The 22,059-nt window shown below is 35.3% G+C and overlaps 6 protein-coding genes across 10 annotated transcripts in view; 4 read left to right on the top strand and 2 right to left on the bottom strand.

Annotated features, from left to right (window-relative positions):
- LOC132195066 (voltage-dependent calcium channel gamma-5 subunit-like) overlaps positions 1–22,059 on the bottom strand; it is a 203,657-nt gene that overhangs the window by 37,840 nt on the left and 143,758 nt on the right. The window lies entirely within an intron of this gene.
- LOC132195392 (uncharacterized) lies at positions 1,273–3,760 on the top strand. The gene is made up of 3 exons (XM_059617348.1): positions 1,273–1,772; positions 2,135–2,290; positions 2,459–3,760. The coding sequence occupies exons 1-3, from the start codon at positions 1,542–1,544 to the stop codon at positions 2,852–2,854; spliced, it is 783 nt and encodes a 260-aa protein (XP_059473331.1). The 5' UTR covers positions 1,273–1,541; the 3' UTR covers positions 2,855–3,760.
- Positions 6,208–7,627, top strand: LOC132195193 (uncharacterized). The gene is made up of 3 exons (XM_059617019.1): positions 6,208–6,438; positions 6,801–6,956; positions 7,126–7,627. The coding sequence occupies exons 1-3, from the start codon at positions 6,208–6,210 to the stop codon at positions 7,519–7,521; spliced, it is 783 nt and encodes a 260-aa protein (XP_059473002.1). The 3' UTR covers positions 7,522–7,627.
- Positions 10,537–12,298, top strand: LOC132195421 (uncharacterized). Its single transcript, XM_059617396.1, has 3 exons — positions 10,537–11,111; positions 11,473–11,628; positions 11,797–12,298. Exons 1-3 carry the CDS (start codon positions 10,881–10,883, stop codon positions 12,190–12,192), a joined length of 783 nt encoding a protein of 260 aa, XP_059473379.1. The 5' UTR covers positions 10,537–10,880; the 3' UTR covers positions 12,193–12,298.
- Positions 17,507–19,219, top strand: LOC132195210 (chymotrypsin-2-like). Of its 4 annotated transcripts, none has more exons than XR_009441620.1 (8): positions 17,515–17,646; positions 17,700–17,749; positions 17,821–17,852; positions 18,095–18,173; positions 18,224–18,341; positions 18,401–18,520; positions 18,588–18,710; positions 18,775–19,214. XR_009441620.1 is itself a non-coding variant. In XM_059617047.1 (8 exons), the coding sequence occupies exons 1-8, from the start codon at positions 17,595–17,597 to the stop codon at positions 18,907–18,909; spliced, it is 705 nt and encodes a 234-aa protein (XP_059473030.1). In that variant the 5' UTR covers positions 17,515–17,594; the 3' UTR covers positions 18,910–19,207. The 4 variants fall into 4 exon arrangements, 3 of the variants coding, with proteins under 3 accessions (XP_059473031.1, XP_059473032.1, XP_059473030.1); XM_059617047.1 differs by having other exon boundaries at positions 18,095–18,169; positions 18,775–19,207; XM_059617048.1 differs by lacking the exon at positions 18,095–18,173 and having other exon boundaries at positions 17,507–17,646; positions 18,775–19,219.
- Positions 20,613–22,057, bottom strand: LOC132195299 (chymotrypsin-2-like). Its single transcript, XM_059617211.1, has 8 exons — positions 21,918–22,057; positions 21,809–21,858; positions 21,706–21,737; positions 21,426–21,503; positions 21,248–21,365; positions 21,070–21,189; positions 20,890–21,012; positions 20,613–20,825 (listed from the first exon to the last, which is right to left on the bottom strand). The coding sequence occupies exons 1-8, from the start codon at positions 21,967–21,969 to the stop codon at positions 20,691–20,693; spliced, it is 708 nt and encodes a 235-aa protein (XP_059473194.1). The 5' UTR covers positions 21,970–22,057; the 3' UTR covers positions 20,613–20,690.

Below are 22,059 nucleotides of genomic sequence, written 5' to 3'. Positions count from 1 at the left end.
GTGAAGCGTATCCCGACTGGAGGCATCTCAATAAAAAAGAATATTTCCCATGCACAAACCTTTTTAATATTCTTACGTGTTCATGCAGCAGTGGGACAATTGCGCAACTACATACGGACAATAAACTGAGTGCTTTATTTAACACACTGGTGTTATAAACGTAAATAAAATCCCTAAAAACTGAACATTATAATCTTGTGGTTGGAGAGGAATAAAAATGAGCATTTCCAAGTTAATCTGTGGGGCATTAGGAGGATTTTGAAAATGGAATAACCTTACTTTGATTTTTACATAATTATGATTAAAAAGGTCCCTATGGGTGTCTACTCACAAATTTTCAGCCCCCTAAAATTTTGAGAGGTCAAAAATGGGCAATAAGCAATAATTATTTTGAAGTTGTCATAACTTAAGAATGGATAAAGCTATAATGACGATCTCAGCTACAATTCTTGGCCAAACTTCTTTTTTAAGCAATTGAATATAAAAAATATATGTTTCTTAAATACAAGTCTGACTGAGGGAAGTGGAAAATATTTTGAGGAAATAATTCAGCAACATCCGCAAAAAAATATTAATCAAACGTTTTCTATGTTTAAAAAGTTACTTTCAATTTTTAAAATTTTTTCACCAGTTATTATTTTTTAAGTCTTAAGTACTACTGCAAAAAGAAAGAGCAAGTCTTAAGCTACAACTTCTTCATCAAGTTTTTCTTTCTAAAAAAAATCACCCTAAATCAAATCCTTTTATATCTCTGAGGTGTCCGCGTGAATTGAGAATCGCATAGAACATCATTTTTAGTTTTATTTGAAGCAACTCTTAATCTTCCATTTTATTTTTTTATTTTTAATGCATTATTATTAATTTTTTAATTTTGACCTGACGTGATCCATCCAAGTCGGGGGTCAACCAAATCTCAATTCGCAATCAACAATAAAAATTTGCACAAAATTTGGCTGGGAGAGTGGTACTTCTCGGACAAAAAGAAATAGCGCAAATTCGACACGGAACGAAACGAGCTTCAGGATTCTGAATCTAAAAGAAACGAGCTTTTCAACTGTGTGAATTTTATTGCCTGTCAATATAGCAATTTTGATTTCTGGGTGAAATTCTCGATTTAAAATAGTGTAAAAAGAAAAACAACAATTCTGAAGCGTATCTCTAAACTTTAAATAGAACGCAAACGTTGGGAGCAGTGAGCGGCACAACTGCAGAAAGCTCGTTTTACGAGGATGCCGAAAATGCCCAGGTTTTTGCGGTTTGGTGACGCCTGACCTGAGAAAAACGTCGGAAAACACGGCAGGTCGTATTTTAATACCCAATCGCAAATGTGCTTTGTTTATAATTAACCTGAAAATCCCATTGTTGGTGAATAAGGTCTATTTGAATGCGTTTAAACCCAACAATTGAAATCAACATTGTCGAATTTCAAAACGCTTAATTTCGATTGTTGCTCACTATACTTAAATGCCATTGTTTAAAGAATTCATATCAGATTCAAGTCAGAGGCCGAAGGAGTAAGAACGTTTCTAGTGATCGCGATAATGTTCTCCTTCGACGCCGAGCGGCAGCGAAATTTGGAGAGATTGCAGAGACTGAAAGAGCACAAACGCAAGTACAGTGTCTCCAGCTACAAGAACAACCTGAAGGAAGCGCAGCAGCTGCGAAAAACCACCAAGGACGCTGAAACACCGACGCGGGCGGTCAAGAAGCAGAGCAATAAGGCCAGGGACGGACCCAAGGTTCAAGGACGAGATGAAAAGAAGAAGCAGAAGGTAGTAAGCAATGGATAAAAATTTTAATCAAGATATGAAGTTACAAATTTCAATGCGGGGTCCTTTTACGTGACAATTTTATTCAAAATTCGTGTAGGCGGTCCAGAATTTAAACAATTATGACCATCTGGACGTGCAAGTAGGCCATATATTTTAAAACGTTTTTAAAGGTCTATATATTTTTTAGTGTTCTAAACACAAGTAAAACGTATATAAAATATAAATCAAAACTACAATCAAAAATTTTCTGTCTCAACAAAAATATACTTGTTTTACAGTTTATATTTTTTTTAATACTCAAATGAATTAAAAAAATATTTTTTTGTTAAATTTTTTAAGTAAATTTATTACGTATTAAACAGGAGACCACAGATCATGAAGTTACAGTTGCCATTCCAATCAAGAGGGATGACGTCTCTGTCGCCTTGGATCACACTACCTTTGCCTTTACAACACAGGAACTCTTGGAGATAATTAAAACCCCGCTGCCCATGAGATCCAAGATGATTGCCAAAGAGGTACTCTTGCTTACAATTTATAAAATTTTAAGTTTCTGCGATCAGAAAAAATAAATAAAATTTGATTATTAATAAATTTGAGCTACTCATAAATAGTTACATGATATTATATTTATCATTTTTGTTTCTTTTTTTTAATTTTTGCAAATTTACATTTTTTACTTTTAGGAGTCGACCAAGATTGCTGCTGCTAAAGAGGAGACACTGCCAGTATGTCACTCGGAAAATAACTTGGAAAATGCCCTCAAGTTCGTGTCCAACTCAAAGGAACAACCCCCTTCGAATCCTGTGGCCGCAAAAGTTCCACTGCCCTTGGCCCACGCGAAAGTCACCCAAGAGCCAGAAGAGGATGAGGTCGCTCCGAAAGTGGAGGCCAGAGCTGAGACGAAAACCAAACTGGACCTGCTGAAGGAGGGCATCACCCTCGTTGGCTCTGTGATGAAGAACTGGGCGATGGCGGCGCTGCTCGTCGGAACCGGCGTCCTCATTGCTTTTGTTGATCAGGAGCATGTGGACAACCTGTTGTACTCCCTGTCCACGATCGAGATCGTCGAGCACTTCTGAATACGCGAGCACATGAAGTATTTAAATTTAATACTGCCACTTAGCACTTCTCAAATTTTCCAGGTCGAATTTTGATTCTTTTCGCAAATTCAAATTTTCCAAAAACATTTCCTGGCATAATGAAAGTTTTCTTAATAGTTGAATTAATAGCTCTGTTTTAGGAGAACAAAAAAAAAATAAGAAAATGCCTTATTAGAATATCCGAATAGCAATATTTTGAGAGTCATAAGTAAAAAAAAATTTGTAATCGACCCTTGTGAACACGATTCTGAGGTCGGTTTTTTTTTTAAAAAATTTCTTGTCTCCTAGTTTTACTCTAATTATTGCTCAAAATTTGAAAATTTTTGGAGGGTTAGTTAAGTTGTTACACCATCTAAAAATTTATTTTACCATACTTGCTATTTTCTGGAATATTTCCCAATTCCATAAGGGGTCCGCGTTTTGATGATTATTAGCTATTCAGAAATTTGATAGCATATTTTTTATGGCTGCTTTTACGACTGGAAAGTGAGGTCAAAACAATTACGTTAAGAGAGTATTCAACCCGAAACAAAATTTTGAAATAATCCAAATGCAGCTTGGTTCTTGGACCTCTAAAATTTCAAATCTTTTTCGCCGGCTTCCAGCTGTTTTTCGCAATAGACAAATTTCCAAACCCCTTTTGTAAAATTCCAAACTCTTTGGATAAAGGCATTTTATGTATCATTCAATTTGGCACGTCAAGGAGAAGCTAGACTAAATTTTTAACAAATCTGAATCGTTTTTAAAATTTCCATAGCTTAATTTGGAAATGAAAATAATTTACAATTCGAGATCTTTCCCTCCAAAAATTTCAACTTTTTATCTCCGCCTCTTGATGTCTTAACGCGAGGCCACATGAGTCCAAGTGGCCCCAGACTTGACTGAATGTTCTCTGTGTACTCGCGTTTGACAAGGGACACATTTTTTTTTTTTTTTTTTTTGCGCATTTTGATAATAATTGCAAATTAACCATTTGCTCAATTCAATAACATTGTTCTTACGGCAGTCCTATCTTGAAATTATTGTATCTATTCAATACTAGAAATAAAAGGAAACATACTGGCGTAGGAAAAATCAAAATTGGTTCAGCGTGGCGCTGCATTCAGGCGATCACAGATTTGTAAAGTAGGCAACCGAAGACATTATTTGGATGAAATCTTGGATCGCCTGACTGCAGCCCCACGCTGAACCAATTTTGATTTTTCCAACACGCCAGTACTTTTATTTTGCATCTAGTATCACATAAACTAGGATTGAAAAGATAAATCATTTAGAGATAGGGCTGCTAAAGAAAAACATTATTGAATTTCGCAATTTTTGAATCGCGGAAAAATTTTAGGAAAAAAAATCCAAAAACGCAAGTCCAGAATCGTGTTCAAGAGAACAGATAACACAGAAGAACGTTTCAAAATTTTCAACTTTTAAAAATATAAAGCAATTTCTTTTTTCTGAGAAATAAATTTCAGGTACATTTTTTTATAGTTATGCTTTCAGAATCTTAAAATTAAAATAAATCCAAATTCGACCATCAGTTTGCTTGTGGTAAGCGTTGAAAGTTTGTGAAGAACTAAGTGGCCAGCACGTTGTACATATGTTAAAACTGACAATAATATTCTTATATATAGAATTTATTAATAAAAAGTTTTTCTTAAATATATCTCTTTAATGGATTTTATTGAATCTTAACCCTATTCAAAGAAAATTTAGATTTTAAATTCACTGTCAATCTAACAATAAGAAAAATAGTGAGAATTATTTAAATATTGAGCTGTTGTGTACGTGAAGCGTATCCCGACTGGAGGCATCTCAATAAAAAAGAATATTTCCCATGCACAAACCTTTTTAATATTCTTACGTGTTCATGCAGCAGTGGGACAATTGCGCAACTACATACGGACAATAAACTGAGTGCTTTATTTAACCCACTGGTGTTATAAACGTAAATAAAATCCCTAAAAACTGAACATTATAATCTTGTGGTTGGAGAGGAATAAAAATGAGCATTTCCAAGTTAATCTGTGGGGCATTAGGAGGATTTTGAAAATGGAATAACCTTACTTTGATTTTTACATAATTATGATTAAAAAGGTCCCTATGGGTGTCTACTCACAAATTTTCAGCCCCCTAAAATTTTGAGAGGTCAAAAATGGGCAATAAGCAATAATTATTTTGAAGTTGTCATAACTTTAGAATGGATAAAGCTATAATGACGATCTCAGCTACAATTCTTGGCCAAACTTATTATTTAAGCAATTGAATATAAAAAATATATGTTTTTTAAATACAAGTCTGACTGAGGGAAGTGGAAAATATTTTGAGGAAATAATTCAGCAACATCCGCAAAAAATATTAATCAAACGTTTTCTATGTTTAAAAAGTTACTTTCAATTTTTAAAATTTTTTCACCAGTTATTATTTTTTAAGTCTTAAGTACTACTGCAAAAAGAAAGAGCAAGTCTTAAGCTACAACTTCTTCATCAAGTTTTTCTTTCTAAAAAAAATCACCCTAAATCAAATCCTTTTATATCTCTGAGGTGTCCGCGTGAATTGAGAATCGCATAGAACATCATTTTTAGTTTTATTTGAAGCAACTCTTAATCTTCCATTTTATTTTTTTATTTTTTATGCAATATTATATATTATTTTTAATTTTGACCTGAAGTGATCCATCCAGGTCGGGGGTCAACCAAATCTCAATTCGCAATCAACAATAAAAATGTGCACAAAATTTGGCCGGGAGAGTGGTACTTCTCGGACAAAAAGAAATAGCGCAAATTCGACACGGAACGAAACGAGCTTCAGGATTCTGAATCTAAAAGAAACGAGCTTTCCAACTGTGTGAATTTTATTGCGTGTCAATATAGCAATTTAGATTTCTGGGTGAAATTCTCGATTCAAGATAGTGAAATTTTGTAAAAAGAAAAACAACAATTCTGAAGCGTATCTTTAAACTTTAAATAGAACGCAAACGTTGGGAGCAGTGAGCGGCACAACTGCAGAAAGCTAGTTTTACGAGGACGATGCCGAAAATGCCCAGGTTTTTGCGGTTTGGTGACGCCTGACCTGAGAAAAACGTCGGAAAACACGGCAGGTCGTATTTTAATACCCAATCGCAAATGTGCTTTGTTTATAATTAACCTGAAAATCCCATTGTTGGTGAATAAGGTCTATTTGAATGCGTTTAAACCCAACAATTGAAATCAACATTGTCGAATTTCAAAACGCTTAATTTCGATTGTTGCTCACTATACTTAAATGCCATTGTTTAAAGAATTCATATCAGATTCAAGTCAGAGGCCGAAGGAGTAAGAACGTTTCTAGTGATCGCGATAATGTTCTCCTTCGACGCCGAGCGGCAGCGAAATTTGGAGAGATTGCAGAGACTGAAAGAGCACAAACGCAAGTACAGTGTCTCCAGCTACAAGAACAACCTGAAGGAAGCGCAGCAGCTGCGAAAAACCACCAAGGACGCTGAAACACCGACGCGGGCGGTCAAGAAGCAGTGCAATAAGGCCAGGGACGGACCCAAGGTTCAAGGACGAGATGAAAAGAAGAAGCAGAAGGTAGTAAGCAATGGATAAAAATTTTAATCAAGATATGAAGTTACAAATTTCAATGCGGGGTCCTTTTACGTGACAATTTTATTCAAAATTCGTGTAGGCGGTCCAGAATTTAAACAATTATGACCATCTGGACGTGAAAGTAGGCCATATATTTTAAAACGTTTTTAAAGGTCTATATATTTTTTGGTGTTCTAAACACAAGTAAAACGTATATAAAATATAAATCAAAACTACAATCAAAAATTTTCTGTCTCAACAAAAATATACTTGTTTTACAGTTTATATTTTTTTTAATACTCAAATGAATTAAAAAAATATTTTTTTGTTAAATTTTTTAAGTAAATTTATTACGTATTAAACAGGAGACCACAGATCATGAAGTTACAGTTGCCATTCCAATCAAGAGGGATGACGTCTCTGTCGCCTTGGATCACACTACCTTTGCCTTTACAACACAGGAACTCTTGGAGATAATTAAAACCCCGCTGCCCATGAGATCCAAGATGATTGCCAAAGAGGTACTCTTGCTTACAATTTATAAAATTTTAAGTTTCTGCGATCAGAAAAAATAAATAAAATTTGATTATTAATAAATTTGAGCTACTCATAAATAGTTACATGATATTATATTTATCATTTTTGTTTCTTTTTTTTTAATTTTTGCAAATTTACATTTTTTACTTTTAGGAGTCGACCAAGATTGCTGCTGCTAAAGAGGAGACACTGCCAGTATGTCACTCGGAAAATAACTTGGAAAATGCCCTCAAGTTCGTGTCCAACTCAAAGGAACAACCCCCTTCGAATCCTGTGGCCGCAAAAGTTCCACTGCCCTTGGCCCACGCGAAAGTCACCCAAGAGCCAGAAGAGGATGAGGTCGCTCCGAAAGTGGAGGCCAGAGCTGAGACGAAAACCAAACTGGACCTGCTGAAGGAGGGCATCACCCTCGTTGGCTCTGTGATGAAGAACTGGGCGATGGCGGCGCTGCTCGTCGGAACCGGCGTCCTCATTGCTTTTGTTGATCAGGAGCATGTGGACAACCTGTTGTACTCCCTGTCCACGATCGAGATCGTCGAGCACTTCTGAATACGCGAGCACATGAAGTATTTAAATTTAATATTGCCACTTAGCACTTCTCAAATTTTCCAGGTCGAATTTTGATTCTTTTCGCAAATTCAAATTTTCCAAAAACATTTCCTGGCATAATGAAAGTTTTCTTAATAGTTGAATTAATAGCTCTGTTTTAGGAGAACAAAAAAAAATAAGAAAATGCCTTATTAGAATATCCGAATAGCAATATTTTGAGAGTCATAAGTAAAAAAAAAAAAATTTTTGTAATTGACCCTTCTGAACACAATTCTGAGGTCGGTTTTTTTTTAAAAAAAATTTCTTGTCTCCTAGTTTTACTCTAATTATTGCTCAAAATTTGAAAATTTTTGGAGGGTTAGTTAAGTTGTTACACCATCTAAAAATTTATTTTACCATACTTGCTATTTTCTGGAATATTTCCCAATTCCATAAGGGGTCCGCGTTTTGATGATTATTAGCTATTCAGAAATTTGATAGCATATTTTTTATGGCTGCTTTTACGACTGGAAAGTGAGGTCAAAACAATTACGTTAAGAGAGTATTCAACCCGAAACAAAATTTTGAAATAATCCAAATGCAGCTTGGTTCTTGGACCTCTAAAAGTTCAAATCTTTTTCGCCGGCTTCCAGCTGTTTTTCGCAATAGCCAAATTTCCAAGCCCCATTTGTAAAATTCTAAACTCCTTGGATAAAGGCATTTTATGTATCATTCAATTTGGCACGTCAAGGAGAAGCTAGACTAAATTTTTAACAAATCTGTATCGTTTTTAAAATTTCCATAGCTTAATTTGGAATTGAAAAAAATTTACAATTCAAGATCTTTCCCTCCAAAAACTTCAACTTTTTATCTCCGCCTCTTGATGTCTTAACGCGAGGCCACATGAGTCCAAGTGGCCCCAGACTTGACTGAATGTTCTCTGTGTACTCGCGTTTGACAAGGGACACATTTTTTTTTTTTTTTTTTTTTGCGCATTTTGATAATAATTGCAAATTAACCATTTGCTCAATTCAATAACATTGTTCTTACGGCAGTCCTATCTTGAAATTATTGTATCTATTCAATACTAGAAATAAAAGGAAACATACTGGCGTAGGAAAAATCAAAATTGGTTCAGCGTGGCGCTGCATTCAGGCGATCACAGATTTGTAAAGTAGGCAACCGAAGACATTATTTGGATGAAATCTTGGATCGCCTGACTGCAGCCCCACGCTGAACCAATTTTGATTTTTCCAACACGCCAGTACTTTTATTTTGCATCTAGTATCACATAAACTAGGATTGAAAAGATAAATCATTTAGAGATAGGGCTGCTAAAGAAAAACATTATTGAATTTTGCAATTTTTGAATCGCGGAAAAATTTTAGGAAAAAAAATCCAAAAACGCAAGTCCAGAATCGTGTTCAAGAGAACAGATAACACAGAAGAACGTTTCAAAATTTTCAACTTTTAAAAATATAAAGCAATTTCTTTTTTCTGAGAAATAAATTTCAGGTACATTTTTTTATAGTTATGCTTTCAGAATCTTAAAATTAAAATAAATCCAAATTCGACCATCAGTTTGCTTGTGGTAAGCGTTGAAAGTTTGTGAAGAACTAAGTGGCCAGCACGTTGTACATATGTTAAAACTGACAATAATATTCTTATATATAGAATTTATTAATAAAAAGTTTTTCTTAAATATATCTCTTTAATGGATTTTATTGAATCTTAACCCTATTAAAAGAAAATTTAGATTTTAAATTCACTGTCAATCTAACAATAAGAAAAATAGTGAGAATTATTTAAATATTGAGCTGTTGTGTACGTGAAGCGTATCCCGACTGGAGGCATCTCAATAAAAAAGAATATTTCCCATGCACAAACCTTTTTAATATTCTTACGTGTTCATGCAGCAGTGGGACAATTGCGCAACTACATACGGACAATAAACTGAGTGCTTTATTTAACCCACTGGTGTTATAAACGTAAATAAAATCCCTAAAAACTGAACATTATAATCTTGTGGTTGGAGAGGAATAAAAATGAGCATTTCCAAGTTAATCTGTGGGGCATTAGGAGGATTTTGAAAATGGAATAACCTTACTTTGATTTTTACATAATTATGATTAAAAAGGTCCCTATGGGTGTCTACTCACAAATTTTCAGCCCCCTAAAATTTTGAGAGGTCAAAAATATGCAATAAGCAATAATTATTTTGAAGTTGTCATAACTTAAGAATGGATAAAGCTATAATGACGATCTCAGCTACAATTCTTGGCCAAACTTCTTTTTTAAGCAATTGAATATAAAAAATATATGTTTCTTAAATACAAGTCTGACTGAGGGAAGTGGAAAATATTTTGAGGAAATAATTCAGCAACATCCGCAAAAAAATATTAATCAAACGTTTTCTATGTTTAAAAAGTTACTTTCAATTTTTAAAATTTTTTCACCAGTTATTATTTTTTAAGTCTTAAGTACTACTGCAAAAAGAAAGAGCAAGTCTTAAGCTACAACTTCTTCATCAAGTTTTTCTTTCTAAAAAAAATCACCCTAAATCAAATCCTTTTATATCTCTGAGGTGTCCGCGTGAATTGAGAATCATAGAACGTCATTTTTAGTTTTATTTGAAGCAACTCTTAATCTTCCATTTTATTTTTTTATTTTTTATGCAATATTATATATTATTTTTAATTTTGACCTGAAGTGATCCATCCAGGTCGGGGGTCAACCAAATCTCAATTCGCAATCAACAATAAAAATGTGCACAAAATTTGGCCGGGAGAGTGGTACTTCTCGGACAAAAAGAAATAGCGCAAATTCGACACGGAACGAAACGAGCTTCAGGATTCTGAATCTAAAAGAAACGAGCTTTCCAACTGTGTGAATTTTATTGCGTGTCAATATAGCAATTTTGATTTCTGGGTGAAATTCTCGATTCAAGATAGTGAAATTTTGTAAAAAGAAAAACAACAATTCTGAAGCGTATCTTTAAACTTTAAATAGAACGCAAACGTTGGGAGCAGTGAGCGGCACAACTGCAGAAAGCTAGTTTTACGAGGACGATGCCGAAAATGCCCAGGTTTTTGCGGTTTGGTGACGCCTGACCTGAGAAAAACGTCGGAAAACACGGCAGGTCGTATTTTAATACCCAATCGCAAATGTGCTTTGTTTATAATTAACCTGAAAATCCCATTGTTGGTGAATAAGGTCTATTTGAATGCGTTTAAACCCAACAATTGAAATCAACATTGTCGAATTTCAAAACGCTTAATTTCGATTGTTGCTCACTATACTTAAATGCCATTGTTTAAAGAATTCATATCAGATTCAAGTCAGAGGCCGAAGGAGTAAGAACGTTTCTAGTGATCGCGATAATGTTCTCCTTCGACGCCGAGCGGCAGCGAAATTTGGAGAGATTTCAGAGACTGAAAGAGCACAAACGCAAGTACAGCTTCTCCAGCTACAAGAACAACCTGAAGGAAGCGCAGCAGCTGCGAAAAACCACCAAGGACGCTGAAACACCGACGCGGGCGGTCAAGAAGCAGAGCAATAAGGCCAGGGACGGACCCAAGGTTCAAGGACGAGATGAAAAGAAGAAGCAGAAGGTAGTAAGCAATGGATAAAAATTTTAATCAAGATATGAAGTTACAAATTTCAATGCGGGGTCCTTTTACGTGACAATTTTATTCAAAATTCGTGTAGGCGGTCCAGAATTTAAACAATTATGACCATCTGGACGTGAAAGTAGGCCATATATTTTAAAACGTTTTTAAAGGTCTATATATTTTTTGGTGTTCTAAACACAAGTAAAACGTATATAAAATATAAATCAAAACTACAATCAAAAATTTTCTGTCTCAACAAAAATATACTTTTTTACAGTTTATATTTTTTTTAATACTCAAATGAATTAAAAAAATATTTTTTTGTTAAATTTTTTAAGTAAATTTATTACGTATTAAACAGGAGACCACAGATCATGAAGTTACAGTTGCCATTCCAATCAAGAGGGATGACGTCTCTGTCGCCTTGGATCACACTACCTTTGCCTTTACAACACAGGAACTCTTGGAGATAATTAAAACCCCGCTGCCCATGAGATCCAAGATGATTGCCAAAGAGGTACTCTTGCTTACAATTTATAAAATTTTAAGTTTCTGCGATCAGAAAAAATAAATAAAATTTGATTATTAATAAATTTGAGCTACTCATAAATAGTTACATGATATTATATTTATCATTTTTGTTTCTTTTTTTTAATTTTTGCAAATTTACATTTTTTACTTTTAGGAGTCGACCAAGATTGCTGCTGCTAAAGAGGAGACACTGCCAGTATGTCACTCGGAAAATAACTTGGAAAATGCCCTCAAGTTCGTGTCCAACTCAAAGGAACAACCCCCTTCGAATCCTGTGGCCGCAAAAGTTCCACTGCCCTTGGCCCACGCGAAAGTCACCCAAGAGCCAGAAGAGGATGAGGTCGCTCCGAAAGTGGAGGCCAGAGCTGAGACGAAAACCAAACTGGACCTGCTGAAGGAGGGCATCACCCTCGTTGGCTCTGTGATGAAGAACTGGGCGATGGCGGCGCTGCTCGTCGGAACCGGCGTCCTCATTGCTTTTGTTGATCAGGAGCATGTGGACAACCTGTTGTACTCCCTGTCCACGATCGAGATCGTCGAGCACTTCTGAATACGCGAGCACATGAAGTATTTAAATTTAATATTGCCACTTAGCACTTCTCAAATTTTCCAGGTCGAATTTTGATTCTTTTCGCAAATTCAAATTTTCCAAAAACATTTCCTGGCATAATGAAAGTTTTCTTAATAGTTGAATTAATAGCTCTGTTTTAGGAGAACAAAAAAAAAATAAGAAAATGCCTTATTAGAATATCCGAATAGCAATATTTTGAGAGTCATAAGTAAAAAAAAAAAAAATTTTTGTAATTGACCCTTCTGAACACAATTCTGAGGTCGGTTTTTTTTTAATTTTCTTGTTTCATACTTTTACTCTAATTATTGCTCAATATTTGAAAATTTTTGGAGGGTTAGTCAGTTGTTTTACCATCTAAAAATTTATTTTTCCATTTTTGCTATATTCTGGAATACAGCCCAATTCCATAAGGGGTCCGCGTTTTAATGATTATTAGCTATCCAGAAATTTGATATATTTTTTATGGCTGCTTTTACGACTGGAAAGTGAGGTCAAAACAATTACGATAAGAGAGTATTCAACCCGAAACAAAATTTTGAAATAATCCAAATGCAGCTTGGTTCTTTTGGACCTCTAAAATTTCAAATCTTTTTCGCCGGCTTCCAGCTGTTTTTCGCAATAGCCAAATTTCCAAACCCCTTTTGTAAAATTCCAAACTCTTTGGATAAAGGCATTTTATGTATCATTCAATTTGGCACGTCAAGGAGAAGCTAGACTAAATTCTTAACAAATCTGAATCGTTTTTAAATTTTTCATAGCTAAATTGGAAATGTAAAAATTTACAATTCGAGATCTTTCCCTCCAAAAAGTTTCAACTTTTTATCTCCGCCTTTTTTGCGTATTTTGCTAATAATTGCAAATCCACCATTTGCTTAATCCAGAATCGTGTTCAAGACAACAGATAACACTGAAGAACGTTTCAAAATTTTCAACTTTTAAAAATATAAAGCAATTTACTTTTTTCTGAGAAATAAATTTCAGGCACATTTCTTGATAGTTATGCTTTCAGAATCTAAAAAATAAAAATAAATCCAAATTCGACCATCAGTTTGCTTGTGGTAAGCGTTGAAAGTTTGTGAAGAACTAAGTGGCCAGCACGTTGTACATATGTTAAAACTAACAATAATATTCTTATATATAGAATTTATTAATAAACAGTCTTTCTTTAATATATCTCTTTAATGGATTTTATTTAATCTTAACCCTATTCAAAGAAAATTTAGATTTTAAATTCACTGTCAATCTAACAATAAGAAAAATAGTGAGAATTATTTAAATATTGAGCTGTTGTGTACGTGAAGCGTATACCGACTGGAGGCATCTCAATAAAAAAGAATATTTCCCATGCACAAACCTTTTTAATATTCTTACGTGTTCATGCAGCAGTGGGACAATTGCGCAACTACATACGGACAATAAACTGAGTGCTTTATTTAACACACTGGTGTTATAAACGTAAATAAAGTCGTATCGCGAAATGCGAATTTCCCATTGCAGTCCATCGGGAGACGGAAAATTACTTTACAATGGCTGCGGTTAATGGATTCGAAATTGCAGCAAGAGTGGCGCGATCAATGGCGGCTCAAACACCTTGCATTCCGCACCCCCGAGGCCAACCCTCTCTCTTATTTATCGCTAGTGTAAAAGGGGGTGGCTCCGAGCCGTCCCAAAACCGGAATGTCTCCATTTTCGGCCAACAAAGGGGCTGCTGATAATTCGCTCCTAACGGAATTTGTGCCATTAGGGGTTGAAGTTTCACCCAGAAGATGATTTGAGTTTCATATTTTGTCAGAGTCCAAGTTAGAACTGCAATGATTGCGACGAGACGTCCTCTGTTTGGATTTTAAAAATGAGCAAATTTTTCCTCCTTTGAAGGAATTTTCTCGGAATCATCCATAAGGCGCCTTTTGAGCGTTTTTGCCGAGTGATTATGAATTGGCTCCTTTGCGGTCCACAGGGCATTCAAATCTGCGCGGAAAAAGCGCTTGTTCGCCCCGAGATAAATTTTGCGAGGGCACACACACAAAATACGTATAATGTAATCAAAGAGTGGAATGAAAGCCGCGTGCTCGGCGCATTTGCAGCAGCGCCGGGCCATTAATCAAAAAGTGTCTTATCTCTCGTTGAGCGCACAAAAGGAAATATTTTAAAGGCCTGCGATGTGTAGCAAAAGCGGCGGCTCTTTTATTTCCATTAATCATAATAATGAGATAAAAATCTGCGGCTCGTTGCCTGATGAAATGTCAGGCGAAGGCAAAAAGCGACAAGTGCAAAAAACCTGCGCGCTAATGAATGGCAGGCGGCGGCGTTTTGTTTCGTCGCCGGCGGCGATGCGTTTTCGATCCGCCGCCGCTTTCAAAGCCTATTTTCCTCGCACCCAATTAGAACGCAAACGAATCATTTTCCGATCGCAAGCAGGATGTGTAATAAGCGTTTAATTAGCAGCGGTCCAAAATTATTTTTCCGGCCCGCGCCAAATCATTTTGATATTTCCCATTTCGCAAATCAAACAGCCCGCGGTTGAATCAAATTATTGCTACGTGCCCTGAAAAAACACATTATGGCTCGTTTGGTTCTGCCAATTGTTTGCAAACCAGCAAAATTTCGGAATTTGCTTTGCTATTGCTTTGCTTTGATCTGCTGCGAGCTATGAAGCATCACACTAAAATAAATATTTGGGTCAGGATGGAGGGTTGTTAATATTATTTATATGTTTATGTATAGGAAAATGTAGAAAAAAGCTAATACAAAAATATATAATATAATTTTCGTCAGATTTGGTTTTCTTTATTTTGATCAGTTCAAGTGGAAGTTTAACTGGAACAAGTTATTTAACTTTAACTTGGTTGTGCAAGAAAACGTACTAATTTTAATATAAATATATTATTTATTTGTTTGAAGAAGTTGACACTCGAGGAGATTCCATTATTATTATTTCCATATTATTTATTTATTATATATATTTAATTTTATCAAGTATATTTTTAGTTTTAATATAAAATAAAATCAATTTTGTTTTCAAACTGGTCATTTTTCACTTTATATAGTTGTAAGTGTTTGATATTTATAAGTAAATTATAGGCAGACATAACTTTGCTGTGTTCAAATAAAGTGAATAAACTTTATCTGCAGCTGACAGGGAGACTTGATCTCTCCTCTCTTTGTCATAATTTAATTAGATTCAATATATTTTGCAACTATATTTTATTAATTTCCGTTGACTAATGTTCATTATGTGACTTAAACCAATTTGAGCAGGAGTTAGAAATAATTTCTTTGCTAGTCTCCATTTAAAACAAATCACAATTACATTGATGTAAAACAGTCAACAAATAGAAAAAAAATATAAATGATAAATAATATACTGACCACAATTTGCAAAGTCATAATATTTTAAATAAAGATCATTTAGAAACAAAAATTTATTTTTATTGTCCCTCACGAATTAAGACATATGTAATAGCTCAATAAAATAAAACCGAATTCAAAGCGATATTTGGGCAAAAAACTTTTATGGCCAATCCTTTATACCTCCTTTAAAGCCTCTAATAAATCACCCCGCGTGAATAGCATATTAAATTCCTCTCTGCAATTTCACGCTCGCACTCGGAAGCGGGTCTAAACTAATTCCGCGTCAGGATTGCATTTGGCGCGCATAAATCGCTCTCGTCAATAAAGGGGCAATAAAATTGCAAATCCGCGCGATTGATCACAGGAGCACGTCGTTGGTTGTTTGTTTGTTTGTTTGCTCATCCGATTTTATGACGTGCCAACAAATGATAAATAATAATAATAGGGCCGCACGTGCCGTTGGGGTGAAAGGCGCGGAAATAAAGGGGGCCTCAACACGCCAGTCTCAAGGCCTGATTTCGGGGCTCGTTCAATAATCCGATCAAGATGCTGGAGAATGTTTTTATGTCAAGTGACTTGACTGACTCGCAAATCATACGCACCCGGCGAGGCACGTCATAAATATTGATTTGCGGTTTCGCTCGGCAAGAGAGGAAAAAATGTGCGAAAACTCAAAACATTTTCCGAATGCGACGCACAAAGTTTTCAACGTGCGCTAAAAGGGAAACCTGGCAGATTCTGTCAAGAGAGAATATTCCTTTCATTTTACTCCAAAGTTGATAAATGAAGTAAAACCAAAAGCGTGAGGCGTGAGATTATAAGAGCCTGGGGGAAAGTTTTTATGTGATAAGGTAATTGGCCGTGAAAAACAAAGTAATGAAGTTTTTGTGTGATGATAAAATCAGCAGATATTTCTTCTGGGCGGTTTCCTAAAATGGAATGCCATAATTTATGCAATTTCAAGGCTAAAAATTTTGAATAACGAGTATTTTGTGTAAAATTAGTTAATCAAATTAACGTAAACTTTTTTAATTTGAGATTATTTCTAGTTTCTTTTTCTAAATTTGAGGATTGAGGATTAAAGAGACCACTTTTAGCATGAGAATTTTCAAAATTTGAAGTGTTTTGGAGTGCACACGACTTCTATTTCCCAAAAGTGTTGACGAAAACACGTCTTCAATTGGAAGTTCCGTAAAAATATGAGAAACGACGAGTGGGAAAATCACTTTGGAGCAAGTGCCCAGTCGGAGATCAAGTTTTGGCAATAATCAAGAATGTAGCTTGGCGGTTAGATTGGGCGTGAAATGTGATCTGGCTGCGCGCGTTGGCGCCCCCGCTCGACTCGGCCCTTTCCTTTGTTTTCGTCCGACGAGAGGAGGATGCGTTTGATCTCTGGATTAAATTCTCGCCGGCCCCCTTTGATCGCGCGCGTGATCGTGGTAATGGCCCAGGGACACATTATGAATATTGCCTGCCGCCGCCGAACCCAAACCGAAACTCTTTCTCATTCTTTTTATTGGCCTCACCCTTCCAGAATTGCCTTGGACGAAAATTGCTTTGTGACCCAATTTAACTTTTTGGCGTTGTTATAAAAAAATCGGAAGCAAATGTCGGGGTTGAGAATTTTTCAAAAAAAAATTTTTATATATAATTTGAGCAAACATTAGTAATATTTATGGCAGCCTATTTTAGTTTGACGATTACATTATAAAAAAATTAACTATTATTATTAGAATCACCCGTGACGCTTATTATCTCATAATAATAATTATTTTTACAACACAACATGTAGGATTTCCGAAATGGAAAGGTGAAAAAATAAGGAGAGACCTAACAACATTGCAAGTTCGATTAAAAAACCAGTCAGTTTTTGTCCAATTATTGTGCATTGGAAAAATCTTGTAATAGATAGATATTTTGATAATTCTTATCAGGCCGTGATCTTGCTTGCTTGCGTGTCGTGTGTAAAATTTTATAAGGTGCAAAGCAGATCAGCAGTTTGAAGTTTGAACTTGTCGATCCTTTTTGCCATGAAACTAAAATTATTTTCTTGCGCAATTGTCCTTGCCTGCATGTCAAGCGGTAAATCGACATATTGTTTTTTTTTCATTATTTATCAAGATAAACAACTTTAGTGCAAGCGATTAATGGAGACTTAGCAGCCCAAGGGGAATTTCCATATGTGGTAATTTTCAATCATCAAATCCATATATAATTTCTTACAAATTTGATTGATCAATCAAAAACAACCTTCAGGGGTCCGTGCGCCTGCCAAATTTTCCAGTGGGGTATGTTTTTTTTTAAATGATATTCTTAATTAAACTTTGACATAAGCAATGCGAATCGTAAAAATCATTGATTGGATTTTATCAAATCACACTTTTAATTATTTGAATTACATCGCACTTAAAATTATACACAACCATATAAAATTTGCAGAAATCTATTTATATTATTTTTTAATTAACAAAATGGATTTACAACAACACTAAATACCTATGCATAATTTTTACCGTTGCTCATTTCGTAGGACAAATAATTACTGCACAGCGATAGTTTTGAACAAGGATTGGGCTCTTGCACCAGATAACTGCGCAAGACTTTTGCAAGTGGAAAAATTAACAGCCTGAATCGACTAAGATGCATAATTTTTTTGCAGGGCAGCCGATGAAATTCATCTGGGCTCTGTGAAATTGCCTTATTATACACACATTGTCGCTACCAAAATAACTCACCCCGATTACAACTATCCTTTGTATAACGCCAATTTGCTTCAGGTGGGAAAAATTAAATGGAACTGGCGTTTTTAAAACGCATTCATATTTTCTATCAAAAGGTGACGACGCCATTTGATCTTTCTGATCCAGCAAGAGTTTCTCCAGCAATCTTGCCCGACGCCTCCTTCACAGTCCCTCTTGGTTCCCAAGGTTTTATTGCTGCCTACGGCGCCGACCCTGTACGTCAAATAATAATTTCGAATGAAGGATAATTGAAAATGTTTGGTATTTTTAAATTTTTTCAAGAATGATCAACAGGACGAAAACATGAGGAAGGTACAAGTGACGGTGGTGGACAACAGCGAGTGCGGTTATAGCGGCGAGAGTTTATTGCTTTGTGCCAAGGCTGCTGTTGGAGGAGCGTGCAGTGTAATTAAAAATACTTAATATATCAAATGCTTCGATAATTAAATAAAAACTATTGACTTGACAGTGGGATTTGGGCGCTCCTTTGACAGTAAACGGCATCGTCGTTGGCTTCTCAACTTCCGAAGGATGCCAAGGGACTCCGTTCTTATTGGTCGCGACTGCTCCGCTAGTTGACTGGATTAATTCAAATGTGAATTAAAAATCTTTATTGAATTTAAAAACAACAATTTTAATACGATTTTGATGAAAAGAAACCTTGCGATAAATAAATCAAACGTTTAATATACTTAATAATTAACGGCTCCAGTTCGGCGAGTAGGTTTAAGTTGGAAACACTTTTGCTTCCAAATTGAGCCTATGAGTTTTAGTAAGTTGTTTACTAGAGCTGGCTGCCAATTCTCTCCCAATGTGATTTTTCTAATTCTGTTTGACTTTTTGCGAGAGAATTAATGAATTGAATAGTTTTATACGTAATTATTATGGTGTTGTCGCGTTGAAGGAGTGTTTTGAAAGTACCGAGAAGGCTCTTTGATCTGCTAATCAGGCGTTTTGAGCGCCGAGGTGCGAAATGTGTGACTATTAATGCGTTTCGTCGACCTCTCTCTCCGTCGCTCTCCCGACGCGCATTAGCAACAATGAATATTCAAATTGCGCCCGAAGAGAAATTTCTGCTGCTCCCTTTCTCACTCGCTAGCTCTTATCTGCTGGTGTTATTTCAAGGGAATTTCAGCGCCAGCATCAAGGAAGGGAGGGCATTGCACGCTCAAATTCTCCCTCGACTTGCAGTTTAAATTGCGCGAGAGGTAATCGTGTGGAAGGAGAGCGAGCCAGAGAGTAATACAATGATATGCACATTACATTATGCCTGTGGAGAGAGCCACCGTTTTGTGTTTCGAAACGGGTGCAGCAGCTTATTTATCTTGGGGAAATTCGTCCGGACGCGTGTGTGACGTTGAAACCAGCACTTCTATTATAGATTGCCACCCTTTCCTGCTTATGCCCGCGGTGCAAATAAATGGGGATATGAGAGAGACTAACGGGAAAGCGAGGGAAAATCAATTTAACCGGATTTAACTGAAAATAATAATGTGCAGTTTTCCTAGATTTATATTTTAATGCCAGCGCTATATGTGTTGCCGTTTTTTCACATTTGTAATTTTGCTCTTTCATTTTTGACATGATTTGTGAAGAATAAACAACAAGCACATCTAAGTAGGGCTATAATTGATTTATAAAAAAATTTAATTAGCAAATTTATAAAATTTAAATTTAGAGCAAACGGAATTTTTGTGGTTAACTAAATATGCAAATGTACAGTTTTGCAAGAGGAATATTATTAATAAAAATTGAATGGCGCATGAATTTTAATGTAATAATTTAAAAATAGGACAAACATATTTTGGCTGAAACTGAAGAACTTAAATTTAAAGATAATATCAGCTTGGGAAACCACGCTAACTAGTGGTGTGATATACCTCCGTATTATGTGAGTTTCTTATCAGTGCTTCATTAAACAAAAGTTGCTTGTTGCCCCTGGGCTTTTTAACACTTGTTTTATCACATCTTGTGATATATACAAATTTTAATTTGTACTGTTTTTTCTAAAGATATTGGTACTATATCAAGTGCAATGAAAATATTTTTTTTGTCAAAAACTCAACATAATAAATAATTATATAATTGTATGATTTTTTATGAAATAACAAATTTATGTAATTGATAGGAAATGTATGATCTTAAATTTTTAAATATACCCTGAAGAGATTGCGAATGCATTTGCATTTTTATTCTTGTTGATTATTTTATAATTTTAGAAAATAATTAGAACACGTGTGTAATTGCCCAAGATTATTCGACGACAACCCAACAATCTTTATTTCTATTGAAAAAAATTGATTTAAATAAAGTATAATCCTTTGATATTTCTTTATTTGATTTTTATTTATAATATTATTACTTTTTCAATGCATAGAAATGTGGTTAATTCACGTTTGAATTAATCCAGTCAACTAGTGGAGCAGTCGCGACCAATAAGAACGGAGTCCCTTGGCATCCTTCGGAAGTCGAGAAGCCAACGACGACGCCGTTTACTGTCAAAGGAGCGCCCAAATCCCACTGTCAAGTCAATATTTTTTATTTAATTATCAAAGTATTTGATATATTAAGTATTTTTAATTACACTGCACGCTCCTCCAACAGCAGCCTTGGCACAAAGCAATAAACTCTCGCCGCTGTAACCGCACTCGCTGTTGTCCACCACTGTCACCTGTACCTTACGCATATGATTGTCCTGTTGATCATTCTTCAAACAAGAAATTCAACCATTTAAAATATATTTGAAAATGAGTAAATGACATACTGGGTCGGCGCCGTAGGCAGCTATATAACCTTGAGTGCCCACAGGGACTGTGGAAGTGGCTTCGGGCAAGATTGCTGGAGCAACTTTTACGGGGTCAGAAAGATCAAAAGGCGCAGTCATCTTTGGATGGAAAAATAATGCCATTTTAAAAATATCAGTTCAATTAAATTTGTCCCACTTGAAGCAAAATGGCGTTGTACAGAGGATAGTTGTAGTCAGGGTGAGCTATTCTTGTCGCGACATAGTGAGTATAATAAGGCAAGATTACAGAGCCAAGCTGAATTTGATCAGTTGTCCTGCAAAACATTCTTGCTTCACAATCGATACATCCAGACAATTGTTGTTTTTATACTTGCCCTGAGTATCTTGCGCAGTTTTCCGGTGCAAGAGCCCAATTATTATTCAAAACTATCGCTGTGCAGTAATTATTTGTTCTATGGAATTAGCAAAAGTTTCAATTTTATACTAATATGGTTGTATGATAAATTTATCGTACAGTGAAAAATTGAGTTATTTTAATTTACATTTCTTTATGGTTATGTTCTTTTGAATGCGATGCTATTCAGCATAGGATAATAATTAAATAAAAAAGATTAAAACACAATTGTTTTCACCATATATTGCAATCGGACATACCCTGTTGGAAATTTTGGCCAGCGAACAGATCCCTGAAAGATTTTTTTAATAATTTTAATTTGCACTTTCCAATTTAATAAGAGAAGCTGTCAATCAAAATTACCACGTATGGATATTCTCCTTGGCCTGCTAAGTCTCCATTAATAGCTAGCACTGAAATAGTTTATCTCAAAAATAAAAATTAATTAAATAAATTTAATTCCACAATTTACCGCTTGACACGCAGATGAGGACAAAGGCGCAAGAAAATAATATTTGCTTCATCGTAAAAATGATAGAGTGTAGTTCAAACTTCTGATCAGCCCTGCACCTTGAGACTAAATTTTATACAAAAAACCCAGCTGTATGCAATTA

Source organism: Neocloeon triangulifer, unplaced genomic scaffold (assembly GCF_031216515.1).
Source record: "Neocloeon triangulifer isolate White Clay Creek 2 clone unplaced genomic scaffold, ASM3121651v1 ptg000009l, whole genome shotgun sequence".
NCBI classification, from domain to species: Eukaryota; Metazoa; Arthropoda; class Insecta; order Ephemeroptera; family Baetidae; genus Neocloeon; species Neocloeon triangulifer.
The sequence above is the reverse complement of the archived record's forward strand: the minus strand, read 5'-3'. Positions and strand labels throughout refer to the sequence as shown.

What these genes read in the sequence shown, in the direction of transcription:
- LOC132195421 (XM_059617396.1), top strand. Translation starts at nt 10,881, where the DNA reads ATGTTCTCCTTCGACGCCGAGCGGCAGCGAAATTTGGAGAGATTTCAG. An exon ending in ATGAAAAGAAGAAGCAGAAG is followed by an intron (nt 11,112 to 11,472) that starts GTAGTAAGCAAT and finishes CGTATTAAACAG; the next exon opens with GAGACCACAGATCATGAAGT. An exon ending in CCAAGATGATTGCCAAAGAG is followed by an intron (nt 11,629 to 11,796) that starts GTACTCTTGCTT and finishes TTTTACTTTTAG; the next exon opens with GAGTCGACCAAGATTGCTGC.
- LOC132195392 (XM_059617348.1), top strand. Translation starts at nt 1,542, where the DNA reads ATGTTCTCCTTCGACGCCGAGCGGCAGCGAAATTTGGAGAGATTGCAG. An exon ending in ATGAAAAGAAGAAGCAGAAG is followed by an intron (nt 1,773 to 2,134) that starts GTAGTAAGCAAT and finishes CGTATTAAACAG; the next exon opens with GAGACCACAGATCATGAAGT. An exon ending in CCAAGATGATTGCCAAAGAG is followed by an intron (nt 2,291 to 2,458) that starts GTACTCTTGCTT and finishes TTTTACTTTTAG; the next exon opens with GAGTCGACCAAGATTGCTGC.
- LOC132195210 (XM_059617047.1), top strand. Translation starts at nt 17,595, where the DNA reads ATGAAACTAAAATTATTTTCTTGCGCAATTGTCCTTGCCTGCATGTCA. An exon ending in CTGCCAAATTTTCCAGTGGG is followed by an intron (nt 17,853 to 18,094) that starts GTATGTTTTTTT and finishes CTCATTTCGTAG; the next exon opens with GACAAATAATTACTGCACAG. An exon ending in GATAACTGCGCAAGACTTTT is followed by an intron (nt 18,170 to 18,223) that starts GCAAGTGGAAAA and finishes ATTTTTTTGCAG; the next exon opens with GGCAGCCGATGAAATTCATC.
- LOC132195193 (XM_059617019.1), top strand. Translation starts at nt 6,208, where the DNA reads ATGTTCTCCTTCGACGCCGAGCGGCAGCGAAATTTGGAGAGATTGCAG. An exon ending in ATGAAAAGAAGAAGCAGAAG is followed by an intron (nt 6,439 to 6,800) that starts GTAGTAAGCAAT and finishes CGTATTAAACAG; the next exon opens with GAGACCACAGATCATGAAGT. An exon ending in CCAAGATGATTGCCAAAGAG is followed by an intron (nt 6,957 to 7,125) that starts GTACTCTTGCTT and finishes TTTTACTTTTAG; the next exon opens with GAGTCGACCAAGATTGCTGC.
- LOC132195299 (XM_059617211.1), bottom strand. Translation starts at nt 21,969, where the DNA reads ATGAAGCAAATATTATTTTCTTGCGCCTTTGTCCTCATCTGCGTGTCA. An exon ending in CCTCATCTGCGTGTCAAGCG is followed by an intron (nt 21,859 to 21,917) that starts GTAAATTGTGGA and finishes AAACTATTTCAG; the next exon opens with TGCTAGCTATTAATGGAGAC. An exon ending in AACTGCGCAAGATACTCAGG is followed by an intron (nt 21,366 to 21,425) that starts GCAAGTATAAAA and finishes AATGTTTTGCAG; the next exon opens with GACAACTGATCAAATTCAGC.